This window comes from Dichomitus squalens, assembly GCF_000275845.1.
Source record: "Dichomitus squalens LYAD-421 SS1 unplaced genomic scaffold DICSQscaffold_5, whole genome shotgun sequence".
NCBI lineage: Eukaryota > Fungi > Basidiomycota > Agaricomycetes > Polyporales > Polyporaceae > Dichomitus > Dichomitus squalens.
The window spans coordinates 243,784-257,889 of record NW_006766887.1 but is presented as its reverse complement, the minus strand read 5'-3'; the positions used below and the strand labels follow the sequence as shown (position 1 = coordinate 257,889).

Genomic DNA, 14,106 nt, shown 5'->3' with positions numbered 1-14,106 from the left:
GTTCGGACGCAATGATAGTACGGAGCGCAATGAGGGGCAATTCGTGAGATGTATGGTCTTCGATGTCCAGGCCAAGGTGGGTCCCAGTTGGCGCTTGCGAATTCCTACCATTTCGACTCGATCGCAACCTGAGATCTACGGATCCAGCAGGATGGTAACGTCCCCCGCAATTTCGTCGTCACTATTCCTGAGCCTCATCGTAACAGCTTGAGCTTCTGCGTGACCCTCATAGACTCACAAACTTCAGCAGCTTGCTTGTCAGATTTGTCGTGGCGAATATTTTGAGTTGCCGTCGAAATTCAGGCCTTTCGCGTGGCCCGACAATTTAGCGCCTGACTCACAATGGGTTTACATAAGCAGTGCCTGACGGCTCGCTGCTTGGCTTCACCACCGCAGGTCTTTGTCCTGGATTACACATCCTCCTGGGTCTCCTTCCATCCCGTAGCCGCAACGTGCATATCCGAAGTCCGTCGACATAGAATATTCCTAGTGAGTTAGCCATACTAAAGAGGTTAACTGGGCAGTTCCCCGGCCGATCTGACGGGAGCTGGTACCACTTTGCCGTTTACAACGCCTTTCAGCCATGCCACCCGCGGTCGTTCAGAACTCCAGCTCTTCAAACCGCCGCTCAACCGGCTCCATACGACAGCGGGAGAACAGGACTCACAGTCAGCACCCCCAGACTGGTTCTGTGTCCGCTCGACGTCGCAAGTCACGCTCCCCGGACACATGTGCAATTGACGAGGCCATCTCACAAGCTGACAACATCTCGCGGAGGAAGAAGCGTTCCGCTCATACCACGGGAGGCGGTTCATCCTCGTCTAATGCAGCCACGATGGGAGTATCGCGCATGTCCATTCATGAAGACCCGGGGGACCGAGGTCGCACGAAGGCGAAGGCCAAGCCGAGGACCGTCAACATGTGGGTTGACGACGAGGACGACGATACCCATATTGTGACAAACATCATGCAAGAACACGGGCGGTCTGTCAATACCCAGAATGCCAGGGTTAAGCGTAAGGAGCGTTCGCGGTCACGCGATGCGACGCATAGGTATTCGAGGAAGACTGTAACTCCCGAGCCCACAGAGGATGACAATGAGCCTACGTATACTGGACCATTGGCTCAGGCAGAGTACACTAGGATGAAGCAGGAAATGGAGAACCTGCGGAAGGTGCGCTCCACCGTACTCTGTCGTGTCCAGCAGTGACTGAGAACAATGTACAGCAAGTGGCTATGACCAAGAAGACGATCGCCAAGCAAAGCAAAGTGCGGCTGAGTTTTGTCTGGCCGCTTCCTCTCTTGACCCCTCCTTTCAGGTCATCGATGAGCTTAGGTCTGAGTTGACCACAACGAACGAAGTGCGTATTCAACCGTTATTCCCTGCCGTTTGTACCCACCCCAAGTGTCATAGTCGCATCGTACTCAGCGCGTCGAGATGGAGAAGCTGAAGACTCAGTCTAAGAAGTCTAATGACGTAGGTGTTTCGCGCTGCGCATACAGGGTGCCGTTAATTGACGTAATTGTCAGCTCATCGCGGCTGTAGAGACCAATCTCACTTGCCAAATTTGCATGGAGATCCTCCTCAAACCACATGGGTATGTCTGATACCCCTCATGACCACGATCATATCCTCAGTCGTTGTAGCTTGTCGCCTTGCGGCCATGTGTTGTGCATGGTCTGTTTACAGGAATGGTTCAAGACCGCGCCTCCTGGCGAGGATGACATGGACGATGACTACCCGGATGCTATATTGTACAGGAAGAAGACGTGTCCGTGCTGCCGTACGGAAGTGCGCACCCGTCCCATACCGTTATACCTTGTGAAGTCCCTCGCGTCTGCGCTGCACAAATCTAAGGCGCCTGCGGGTGCCGCTCGCCCGTCCCCTCCTCCGGACGATGAAGATCCATGGGCGGGTATCTTCCGCGACCCAACTGCAGTCGATGACTACTGGAGTACTGACGAAGACGGGGAGGATGATGAGGAAGAGGACGACGACGACGAAGGGGAAGACGGCGAGATGTATGATGACGACGACGACTACTGGTCGTTCGACGGGTACGGGACGGGCGAAGACGAGGAACGCTACGACGGTCCCTACATACCCGCCCGCTGGGCCCCTCCCAGCGTCCCTCTCTCGCCTGACGAGTACCCGTTCCTCACTGACGACTCGGAGGAAATCGCCATGCTTCGCCGGGGCGTGACGCTACAGATGATAGAGCTATTCCAGATGTCCTACAGCCACCATACGGGCCTGTGCGCCATCGTCGACGGAGAGAACGAGGTGCACCTCGGCTGGAATATCGAGCTTCATCCCGACGACGAGACGGGCGAGGAGTACATGGACTGGGTACTCTCGGACATGTACGACCGGCCGGAGCGCTGGCGCGTTGAAAGCGATGATCTTGAGGGAACATGGAGCGCTTGGAAGCTTGTCCCGGCGGATGAGGCGGATGAGTATGACAACTCGGACTCGGACGCGTGGGCGGAGGAGATGGATGACGAGGATTTGTGACTGACGTGAAGAGGTTTAGCAGAAATATGGTGCTTTGCAAGTGGCGTCTCTGTATTTTTTCGCATCAAGTGTACACTGTTTATATCATTGTTTTCTGACATTGTATTGATACCATTTGCAGTCAAGCGTTCCCTTCCCTTCCGCTGCCATGGCCTGATCTAAATATCTCGTCGACGTTGACGTGTGCTTCCGGAACGGTGCACGCTACTCGTCTTTGCAGGATTGTTTGGGGCTAGACAATACCAGGACAAGGCCCTCCATGTCAATTGAATTAGTCTACTTGGGACGATGCTCTGTCGAGGATATGAATGCTTCCATACCCGGCAGTTTTTTTGTTTACACGTTAGGTGGCTCACAGATCTGGCAAAAGTCTACAGGGGCCACCGCGGTTCGCCCGCAGTGCTAGGCCATCTCACGCCTCTATTCTGCTCGTTCACTGGTAGTGCGTTCACAGCTCGTCGCATTGGTTGATATTATATACATCTGACGATGCAGGTTGGCGCGGCGCCCGCTGCCTTTAGTCCAGCGAGCATTTATTCCTTTCTGAGAGAGCTCGCTATACTGTGTCCATCGCGAGGTCTGCCTCCGCAAGTTGTTCATTGCGGCCCACGTCTCGGATCCTCTCTGCACGCAATGGTCCGCGCTTTCGCGGCTCTGAGACAGCATGGAATTCTGAGAAGTATGTGTGAGGAGTCAATTTGTAGGTGTTAGGTCAACAGACATGGCGCGGCTGGGATCATCCATGATTTACTGGCCACTCAGTCGCTAGCCGTGACGAAGACGATATGGTCGCTGTCTTTGCTCGCAATGAAGCAGGATGCAACGACACCCGGGGTACTCAGCAAGTCGCAGAGCCACTGCTGTTCGGTTTCCTAGTCTGGTCACCGGCCTCGCACGTTGAACAGATCCGCATCCGCTGTCATACGGAGGCACGCTGAGGCGACGACAGACTGTGTGTATAAAATAAGGGTAGAGAACAGTCACCTCTCCTCAGCATCCGCTCCTATATTCTCTCGGTGAGTCTTTCACTCACCACTCCCTCGTTCATGCGCCCGCAGGTGTACTGATCGTTCTCCTCGTCGCAGATCCTACATCCGCAACCAAGGTCTGCCCCGGGCCGACGTCCTCGGGTCCGAGCCCTCATCCTTGCTAAATTTCATATTCTACATACAGCATCATGTTTGCCCCCCTAACAACCGCCACCATCTTCGCCCTCGTCTGGACGCAGACGAAGATCTGCTTCGACTACACGCCGGATTGGATTGACGGAGGCCCGCGCTATATCAACGGCGTCGTGTTCCCCAAAGTACTCACCGACAAGAACTACTCTTACCGAGTCGAGTCTGACAGAGACTATGGGGTGCGGGCTGGGTACCAGGTGCAAGCCGATGGGTCGCAGAAGGTGAACTTCCTGGACTACAATTACGGGCTGGGGATTGAGCCCTACCGAGGGATTAAGGTGTACGTTGTCGACCCCGATGACGGCAAAAACTACCTAGTCGCTGAGCTCGAGATGGACCAAAGGGAGAGATGCGCGGGTGGAGACTAAGGGACTGATAATGTGAGGATCAGCTCTAATATTGTTTGATTTCTGTGTCATGTAACAATGCGGTGCAATGTGCATGACCCTGATGATCGTGAAACATCCCATTCATGAATCAACTTTCTCGATGTGACTTCTGTCTCGCCCGTACTTACACAGATTTGATATCATACAGTGTTAGTCTGATAAAACCTCTTTTTTATTGTACAGTCGGGAGTGAGCTATCGCTACTATTCTATGGCTTTACGCAGTCTCCTGAGGATGGGCGACCAGCTTAGCACCACTGACCTGGTTGTTCCTCAACTTCTCCACACCAGAGACAATCCCCGCCAAGCCTCCAGGAACGATGTCTACTTTGAGCGGCTGTAACGGTTTGAACAGTCAATACCTTTTTCCTGCGATCCATTCATGTCTACGAATGTGTGCTTACCCTGATTTCGTTCGACTCGAGCAAAACTGGGATCACCTTGGACAGGTCCACGCCAAACTGAGGGTCCCTCTGAAGGTTGACGTTGGACATTGAGAATGTGACTGTCCGACCCTCCGTCGCCTCCACGCTCTGGGGAAGGATGACGAGCAGCCTGCCGCCGGGCGCGAGGAGCCCGTGCCCAGCAGCCTGTGTCTCCGGAAGCGAGACAGCGTCAAAGACGAAGGACGGGTAGCCACCGATGATCTTCTTGACCTCCTCACGCAATGCATCTGCAGAGAGATTGCGGTCGAGGACGTGTGTCGCATCGTAAGACTGAAGGAGGGCGGTGTTCTTGAGCGAGGCAGTTGTGACAATGGGTGAGAAGCCGGAGAGCTTTCCGAACTGGATGGCTATCGAGATGTGAATGGTTCATTCGAAAAGACGCAATGACAGGCCAAGGCAAGCATACCTACGGAGCCGACGACGCTTGCACCACCGATTACCACGAGCGGCTGGCCAGCGTACTTGCCCTTTCCACCCTCGGCCCACGGGGGGACGTACAGGCCACCGCCAGGACGACTGTACAGGCCGGTGGTAGCGCTCGCAAGCGCAGTCGGGAGGGTCGCTGCTCCATCGAAGGAAATTCCTTCGGGAAGCTGATGATCCCGCGCGTGAGTTGAACGTCGACTACGTGTAGGAAGTCAGAGGTCTGACCTTAGTGACTGACGTTGGGTCGGCCAACGTGTACTGCTGGTACGCCGCCCTGTCATTTACTGCCCAGACCGCTCTGTAGAATACCCGATCGCCCTTCTTCAAGTCGGTGACTCCCTCGCCCACGGCTTCTATCGTTCCAGCGCCTTCCGCCCCTATAATTGCGGGATAATTATCGAGGAACATGCCCCATTGCTGGATCTTCCAGTCAACCGGGTTGAGGCCAACAGATTCATTCCTGATGAGGAGCTCTCCCCGTTTCGGGATAGGGACGTCACGGTCGCGGACGGCAAACTGACCCTGCTTCTCTAGGAGGAATAGAGCCTTCTGCTGAGTGGGAGTGGGCATTGCTCTGGAAGTGTGGAGATGGGATGCGCCTGGCAGACGGGGTGGTTTGTGAAGGTAAGATGGTGTCGGGAATCACTTACCGCTCGAGCGCACCTTATATCGACTTCCGCGAGTGAGAAGCAACGGTAGGATGTTCTTCAGCATGTAAGTCCGAGATGGAATACATCATTGAAAACTGAGGAAAGGACGTTGAAGGAGGCCAAGATTTGGACGATCGTTTGCACAAGCACTGTCAAGGCAATCGGACGAATCGCCGTTGCACGACGGGCATTGGCCAATGTCCCGGACCCAAACTGGGACAGAGAAATGGCCTGGGAATGGATGCCTGTCACAGGTTATGTCCCAATGCCTAGCTCCGGACCCGAGCCAGGGGGCGCTCTGATACCATAAAGAGGATATTGGCGCTCGAGACTGTCCAACAAGGGGTATATACGCTTATGTCATTGGCTTTGTCAGCCTTAGTATTTCCCTTTATGGATTTTAGCGCCGGATGGCTCAGGTCCGGAGCTAGGCTTTGGGACATAACCTGTGACAGGCATCCATTCCCAGGCCATTTCTCTGTCCCAGTTTGGATCCGGGACATTGGCCAATGCCCGTCGTGTTGCCGGTACAGTCGACACCCTCCTAACCCATACCCCTGGTAACCCATAAACTCTAAAAACCCATAGGATTTTGGCTTTCCCAAGTCGGGATAGGGGGAATTCGACCCCATAACCCATAGGTCCCCAGTACCCCATAACCCATAGCCTTCTAGGGCTCAAAACCCATACGGTAATAGTGGTCACATTGAGATTTCGCTCATCAATAACCCACAAAGTACTCGATACATGCTTCCTTGTGTCCTCCCAGCATCCATCCATGCTTCAACCACATTGTGGGTGTTCGAAATCGTCAGTAGACGCCTGTTCAGCGCTCGCTAACTGGGACTTATCAGGGCGCTTAGAAGGCGCTAAAGTTCTGGTAGCCCATAACCCCTCAAAACCCATATATTTGGGCCTGTCCCGAGGGCTATGGGTTAAGAGGGTGTCGACTGTAGATAGGTAATGATTCATAAGCGTGGTGGCTGTGCCAGCATTCACTTACCGCGATTGGTGACCGCATTGCCCGCAATTGAACATATTTTCAGAACTTTGACAACACCTCATACGTTGTAAGGCAAGTGTCAGAGACCGCCCGCGAAGTGCGGCCTTCTGCTGCTGGAATCAAGCGCTACGAGTACGACGGAGGACCTGAGGATCGAATCCGAAGTCCCGCTGAACGTCGACGTCAATGCCGGCGCCGGCGGAATGTAACGTTGCACGAAGCACTCAAATGTAGTAATGGACCGGTCATCGGGACATTGGATTCATTTCACCAGCGCGAGCTCTCCCGTCCTCTGTCAAACGAAATCGGGATCCATAGACTTCATCACAACTATCATACCTACATTATCTGACTCTTTTGTGGCAAGGAGGAAGAGTTTGTAGGAGATCGAGGAGGAAAGCTCCTCAGCCTGTTAATATGGTACCCTCAATCCTCGAGACACTCCAAGTCTTATAGACACGGCCGAAAGATTCCATCTTAGCGAGCTATCCGAGGCATAGACATGGCAAATCAGCAACATAGCGCTTGTCCCGATGACAGAGTGTTCTGCTGCAGAGCACAAAACAACTCCCCCTTAAGTTCACAAGAGCTCAGACGGGAGCCGAACTGGACATATAACAATGCGCTGTGCAATCGTGCACGGTAAACATCCCATTCAAGTTACATGTTTCTCAGTGACTTCTCGCCCGTACTTTCACAGATTGAATATAATACAGGGTTAGTCTGATGAACCTCTCTGCTATCGTGCAGTCGGGAGTGATCCATCAACACCATGGCTTCACGCGGTCTCCTGAGGGTGGACAATAAGCTTAGCCGCGCTGACTTGGTTGTTCTTCAACTTCTCTAGGCCAGAGACAATCCCCACCAAGCCTCCAGGAATTACCTCTACGTTGAGCGGCTGCAACGGTTAGAACGGTCAGTGACTAATGGCTTCAATCCATACAGGTCCATGCTTCAGTGCTCACCTTGATTTCACCCGATCTAAGCAGGATCGGGATCACTTTGAACAGGTCCACCCCAAACTGAGGGTCCTGCTGAAGGCGGACGCCGGCTGACATCGTCGTGACCGTCCGGCTCTCCGTCGTCTCCTTCACGGTCTCGGGAAGGATGACGAGCAGCCTGCCGCCGGGCGCAAGGAGCCCGTATGCAGCAGCCTGTGTCTCCGGAAGCGAGACGGCATCATAGACGAAGGAAGGGGAGCCACCGATGATCTTCTTGACCTCCGCACGCAAAGCATCCGCAGAGAGGTTGCGGTCGAGGACGTGCGTCGCGCCGTAAGACCGAAGGAGGGCGGCGTTCTTAAGCGAGGCAGTCGTGACAATGGGCGAGAAGCCGGAGAGCTTGCCAAGCTGGATGGCTGGCGAGATGTGTATAGTTCAATCAGGTAGGGTAGGGGCAAGAACAGTCAAAGGCGAATATACCTGCGGAGCCAACGACGGTTGCACCGCCAATGATCACGAGCGGCTGGCTAGCGTACTTGCCCTTTCCACCCTCGGCCCACGGTGGCACGTACTGGCCACCACCAGGTTGGCTGTACAGGCCGACAGAAGCGGTCACAAGCGCAGTCGGGAGGGTTGCCGCCGCATCCAAGGAAATTCCCTCGCCAAGCTAGTAACCCCACGCGTGAGTTGGCTGTCGACTCCGTATAGACAGTCGGAGGTCTGACCTTCACGACTGATGTTGGGTCGGTCAGCGTGTACTGCTGGTACGCTGCCCTGTTATTGATCACGGGGACCGCTTTGTACAACACCTGATCGCCCTTCTTGAATTCGGTGACTCCCTCCCCCACGGCTTCAATCGTTCCAGCGCCTTCCGCCCCTATGATGGCGGGATAAGTATCGAGGAACATGCCGTATTGCTGGATCTTCCAGTCGATCGGATTGAGGCCAACAGACTCATTCTTGATGAGGAGCTCTCCCCGGTTCGGAGTAGGGACGTTACGATCGCGGACGGCAAACTGACCCTGCTTCTCTAGGAGAAAAAGAGCCTTCTGCTGAGTGGGAGTAGGCATTGCTCTGGAAGTGTGAAGACAAGAAGAGTCTGGCAGGGGGGGGGGGTGTTTGTGAAGGTAAGATGGCGTCGTGACTTAGCTACCGCTCGAGTGCACCTTATATTTACATTCACGAGTGCGGAGCGAAGGTGGTACGTCCTCATCTTCCTTGCTACGCTCGATGGCGCGATCTTGGGTTTAGCGTAGATTGACATGGCATTGACTGTCAGCTTTCTATCATGGGGGTCCGTATGCACATCCATAGGAAAGGGCGTTGAGGGAGTCCCATATTTGGGTGATCGTCTGAATAAGCATGATCAGCAGAAATGCGTAAGACTTGAACCTTCGCTACTGGCATCTGTACTAGAGCGGCCTATTAGCCTTTCGGTGCTGTCGTCGAGAAGATGGACGAGTTGTCGCTGCGGGTGGATGGGTAATGTGGTAATGTGATCGAGGGCTTCATAAGCAGAGGCGCTGCGGTATGGGTATAGACATGGGAACTTTGAACAGGCCGCAATGTAGACAGTTCGCCGTCGAACTTACCTCTATTAATCACTACTTTTCCCTCAGTTGTAGATGGTGGCTTCAAGGTCTGATGAGGCCTGATACATTGTAAGGCAGACAGTGGAGACTATCCGAGAGACTATGCGCAAAATGCGGTCTTCTGCCGCTGGACAGGCACTACGCGTACAAGGATGGACTGGTCCGAAGTCCTACCTGGAAGTCAACGTCAGTGTCGGCGACAGAGAAACATGCCATTGTACGAGTCACTGAGAAGCGAGCTTGTTGGGTATGCACTATAGGCCAATGACTTCTGAACGGTTCAATTCTTTCTCGAGCGACGCACCAGTGGGTTGGAGACGTCGAACGGGTGGCGGCCAAGACGCAGCGTTTCCGATTTCGGCAAACATCACGGCGTCACAGCGGTGACGTCTCTGCCAGGACTGAGCGGCTGCAGCTCTCGCGCTCTTCCGCCCCCGCCCCGCCGCCTCAGGCCTGTCCTCCGGTTGTCTAGCGTCCCTGGTCCTCTAGCCCACCAATACATCTGGGACAAGGACGCGGATTTGACTGTTTCCTCAGGTGGTCACGCAATTGCTGGCCAGGCTCACGCTGGACTCACAAACCTGGGCCTTCCCGACATTCTCTCCTGTTACGACCATTTCACGCTTCTTCACGACACTCACGACGAAGTCCCTCTTGTGATACGCTGTATCTTTGACTGCAATATCTACTCTGTATATTCTGGGGCTTAGACTCTAGTTGTCTCTTGTCGCTGTTGTGATGGCAGAAATTGTGAACGGGAGATGTCATGCAGAGCGGGCACCCTTGCAGGAGCCATCGCTTGTGCAGAATGGGAAGATAGTCCTGCAGCGTGCGTCTTCCACAATTATTCTCATGTGCGTATGTCTGACATGCATTCAACTCTAGCCCACCATGTATGTTTCATTTTGCCAGGCCGCGCTGAAGACGTGTGCTCATGCCGTGTGTGAAGATTGGCTGGATCGTTTCCTCTGTCCTTACCTTGGTGGCTATGGGTGTGTCGTTCTGGCTCATTGGCAAACATGTACGGAACTATACAAACGTGCGTGCTACATTGCCTCGATCCCGTCTTTGCGCCCTGACGATTTCAAGATACGTTAGAAATATGAGCAACGTTGTATGTCTTCTCTGTGCTTCATCAGGGATGTGAGCTCATCTTACTATCTGGAAGACATCGTTCGTATCCTCTTCATGGTCCCTCTGTATGCGGTTGTCAGTACTGCGTCCTACTTCTGGTGGGTGAGTATCGCGTTCCGTCCGTCCTCGGTATCAACAACTGGCATATAGCTGATCGCGGAAATCAGAACCACTCGACGCCACTTCTCCTGATTCGCGATTGCTACGAGTCCACTGTCTTGACAGCGTTTTTCTATCTCTTGCTGCTGTACATCTCGCCGGATGTGAATGTGCAAAAGGAGGTGTTTCGGAAGGCGTGTACATCAAACTATCCATCTTCGGCTCACACGCTGATCTCTCCCTCCCATAGAATGGTCTGTCTCGACAGAACGATAAGGAGAGAGGCAGACGAGGGGAGCCGGTACAGAAATGGGTGATGCCTCTCGGGTTCGTGCACTGGAAGCCAGAGGTCGGTCCATTATTGCATTCATGCGACTCTGCGCTGAGGGATCGTTTCTCTTGTAGGATGGTCTCTATTTCTTGCAGCTCATGAAGTGGGGCGTTCTTCAATATTGCGTAGTCAGGCCGGGGTATGTTATGGCCGATCTGTCAAGGTTGCCTGCATTTGACAATTCGTTCATGTAGGACAACATTGGCAGCCGTGATCCTCGATTATGTCGGCTTGTACTGTGAGGATTCTTGGAGTCTTGGATGGGGCCATATCTGGGTAGGTCCTTGGAGTTGTCGAGGCGCACATTCTCGTTTGATTGAGGTTCCCATGCCCAGATTACGATTGTCGTATCGCTTTCCGTGACGATTGCCATGTACTGCCTGCTGCAGCTGTACATGGTTGTCAAAGTCGAATTAGCGCCTCAGAAGCCGCTGTTGAAACTGTTCGCTATCAAAGCAGTCGGTGAGCCTCGGCTACACTCCTCGGGTCACGTCCGTTTCTGAACTGCTCGCGCAGTGTTCTTGACGTTCTGGCAAGCGACAGCCCTGTCTGTGCTCACCTTATTCGGACTGGTCAAAGATGTATGTCCGACCGAGACGTCGCTATATGTAATCAACTAAGCTTGTCCCCTCAGACTCCATACATGACTGCCGATAACATCAACATCGGCCTCGGAGCCCTGCTGGAGACATTCGAGATGGCGTACGTCTCTGGGGCTCTATATATGCGCTCGCATTCTGACCGGCTGTACAGTGTCTTTGCCTGCCTGCACATCAAGGCCTTCTCCTACAAGCCGTACGTAACCGGCGATACGACGCCCCGGTTCCGCTCCCTTGTCCACGCAATGAGCTTCAAGGAGACCGGCCGCGAGATCTGGGCTGGCTGGATCTACATGGTCCGCAGGAGTCGTGGGCACGAGGTTGACACTCAGGCGCGTCGCGAAGCCGTCCTCGAGGACGTCTTCGGGCGCTCGCGAATCGCCATCTACCGCGAGGCGAACGGCTCGGCCTCGGGCCCGGGCAAACTCAACAGCGCGCCGGAGAAGGATTTGAGCGTGACGGTGCAGGTGGAGAAGGAGGTGCGCGTGGGCGACGAGCGGCAGTGGCTCGGGGTGGGCGACGACTACGTGTACGGGCTGGGGTACCAGGCGAAGAGACAGAGGGAGAGGAGTGAGGGTCTAGAGTCGCAGATCGAGAAGGAGCTCGCGAGGCGTGGGTACACTCTGCAAGGTATACCCCCTTGTGATCCACGGGCCCTATGTACGTTCTGCTGACTGTGAACATACAGGCTCCGGCGGTGGTGCATACTCTCCGATCATCGACGCAGAAGCAGCCCCTACTCAGGGGCACCAGCGTGGTCAAGCATCTTGGTGGCGGCGCGTATACGACCGTCTCTCGCAGACGGGAGCTGAAATGGACAGCGATAGGACGTTAGCTTCGCCTAGTAGTCATCCTCGTCCCGGGCGTCGCTTGTCCTGGCGTCGCCAGTCCAGAGAGATGTCCAACAAGGTGGGGGCGGCTCCACTCATGGCCGACGTGCAAGAGGACGACTACAACGATCCTCCGCCGCCGTCTGCCATTCGCACGTACCGCGAGTCCAGGAACAAGAAGCAGCCGCCGAAACGCAAGGCTCCCCCGGTCATGAATCTGCCTCTTTTGTCGGCCTCTTTCGCGGATATCCCGAGTCCTCCAGGTTCGCCTGAAGCGCATGACGGTGCTCTCAGGGTCGCGCCACAAGCCCCGTTCCCTAATAGACCTGGCCCTGTACAGCAGGGCTCGCTTGCGCCTTTGATGTTGTCTCCGAGCATTCAATCGCTGCAGGCGGACAGTTTCTTGGAACGGGCGTTCTCCGGGTCAGTCGAACAAGGCTCGTCAGCCGAAGCACCTTCTGCTGGCCCGCCATCTTCGCAGTCCCACCAGACTCGTGTCGCCCTTGGTCCAGTGCCGGTTGTGTCCGCCCGAGTTAAAGCCTTGCCACAAACGCCAGTTGTTATTCACCTCAAGACTGCTGGCCCGTCGAGTCCCCTCGCTCCGGCACAGTTCCCGTCTCCTGCTCTTCCGACTCACAGTCCTCTGCGTCCCCCGACGTTCTACCGAGAGAACACTCCTGCCATGCCAATGCATTCCGCTTCTCCTCGTTCTCCGCCACCAGTTGCATCTCCGGAGCGCAACGTTCCCGCGACGTGGACGGACGACGAGGCTCGGGGCAGGAGGCGGACTTCGCACAGACGAGACTCTGCACAGTACTTCCCCGACCCTCAGGCTAGCTCTCCTATCCTATCTTCTCCCCCGCCTTTCTCTTCCCTTCAACAGTCCCCAACAACATCACCCCGTCTACACCGGACCAGCGCCGCATACTCGCGAGGTACCCGCAGGAACTCAGGACCGCCGCCACAAACCACGTACACGCCTATGAACCGCTTCACGCCAAGCAGGGATCGGATTATTCTCCCCGCGCCCCTCGCACCCGCTTCCCCAGGTGTAGCTATCACTGCAGCTAGCCCACCGCGACAGACACCCTCGTCGCCGCTGCACGCTCCGCCTGGCCTCACTTTCCTGCCTCCTTCATCGACTGGTCGCCGCCCAGCTGCCCCGAACTCTCCGCCATTCTCGGATATCGCTAGGTAGCTTGTCTACTGACTCTAGACACCTGGCCTTCGGAGCTCCTATACCCCCGTCTTGCTGCTGTTGTATCGTTGGTCGCAGTGTGGTTCCTCGCTTCTGGTGTTATTCGCTGAACTTATGACCTATTTAGTGTACTATTGTGACGAAGCCTCATGACCACCGCTTATGATACTAACGATGTTCGCCTTCTGTTGTGCATGTGGAAGGGATGGTGAAAATGAGTTAATTTGACGGAAATACGGTCGGGCGTGTGAGGGGTTCTCGCTGTGCCAACTAAAGAGAACGTTGAAGGCTACTGATTCGAGACTAGTTACGAGTCCGAATCGAAGTCATCTCCATTGTCCTGTCCACTGCGCTTTCGTGTCTTATTCCCCACACTAATGTTTGAAGCATCGCACAGCCGGATGACCGCAAACCGTTTCATGCATCAACACACAGAACGGCAATAGAGCGCCAAATATGCGAAGTGTGTCCATATCCGCACAAACGGACGGCGCTCGCTCCCGTCCCACCACGTGCTGCCATAGACAATGCGATTCATTAGACGCCAGAGCAGAAGTACTTTTGTGCTCGTTCTCAGGTTACTGTCGTCTCCAACGAGATTCTTCCCTTTGTCCTTGCCCAACTACCGTTGCTGTATATATGTTTAGCCTCAATAGCACCCAAACACATCTCCGTTTGGGTGCCCACGGTCGACCTGCTGCCCCATTGTATTCACCCCGGTCGACAGCCAGATCTCCATAATGCACGCACAGCGATTATGTTCGTCAATCACG

At 54.7% G+C, this 14,106-nt stretch overlaps 5 protein-coding genes across 5 annotated transcripts; 3 read left to right on the top strand and 2 right to left on the bottom strand.

Annotated features, from left to right (window-relative positions):
- Positions 1–581: 581 nt before the first annotated feature.
- DICSQDRAFT_133756 (uncharacterized protein) lies at positions 582–2,608 on the top strand (the record flags this gene model as incomplete). Its single annotated transcript, XM_007362802.1, has 6 exons — positions 582–1,174; positions 1,228–1,269; positions 1,320–1,361; positions 1,415–1,477; positions 1,531–1,598; positions 1,648–2,608. Coding segments are annotated over 6 exons (1,676 nt in total), but the record flags the coding sequence as incomplete, so codon positions are not given.
- A 1,084-nt stretch (positions 2,609–3,692) lies between these two features.
- On the top strand, positions 3,693–4,064 carry DICSQDRAFT_53695 (immunomodulatory protein; the record flags this gene model as incomplete). Its single annotated transcript, XM_007362801.1, has 1 exon — positions 3,693–4,064. The coding sequence occupies one exon, from the start codon at positions 3,693–3,695 to the stop codon at positions 4,062–4,064; it is 372 nt and encodes a 123-aa protein (XP_007362863.1).
- Positions 4,065–4,301: 237 nt separating this feature from the next.
- On the bottom strand, positions 4,302–5,526 carry DICSQDRAFT_167217 (GroES-like protein; the record flags this gene model as incomplete). Its single annotated transcript, XM_007362800.1, has 4 exons — positions 4,302–4,421; positions 4,489–4,877; positions 4,937–5,123; positions 5,182–5,526. The coding sequence occupies 4 exons, from the start codon at positions 5,524–5,526 to the stop codon at positions 4,302–4,304; spliced, it is 1,041 nt and encodes a 346-aa protein (XP_007362862.1).
- A 1,861-nt stretch (positions 5,527–7,387) lies between these two features.
- On the bottom strand, positions 7,388–8,620 carry DICSQDRAFT_53198 (GroES-like protein; the record flags this gene model as incomplete). The annotated part of the gene is made up of 4 exons (XM_007362799.1): positions 7,388–7,507; positions 7,575–7,966; positions 8,031–8,217; positions 8,276–8,620. 4 exons carry the CDS (start codon positions 8,618–8,620, stop codon positions 7,388–7,390), a joined length of 1,044 nt encoding a protein of 347 aa, XP_007362861.1.
- Positions 8,621–10,076: 1,456 nt separating this feature from the next.
- On the top strand, positions 10,077–12,118 carry DICSQDRAFT_53181 (uncharacterized protein; the record flags this gene model as incomplete). Its single annotated transcript, XM_007362798.1, has 12 exons — positions 10,077–10,181; positions 10,241–10,256; positions 10,311–10,378; positions 10,444–10,557; positions 10,626–10,724; positions 10,781–10,845; positions 10,901–10,982; positions 11,042–11,168; positions 11,223–11,287; positions 11,341–11,408; positions 11,460–11,935; positions 11,994–12,118. Coding segments are annotated over 12 exons (1,410 nt in total), but the record flags the coding sequence as incomplete, so codon positions are not given.
- Between the last annotated feature and the right edge of the window lie 1,988 nt (positions 12,119–14,106).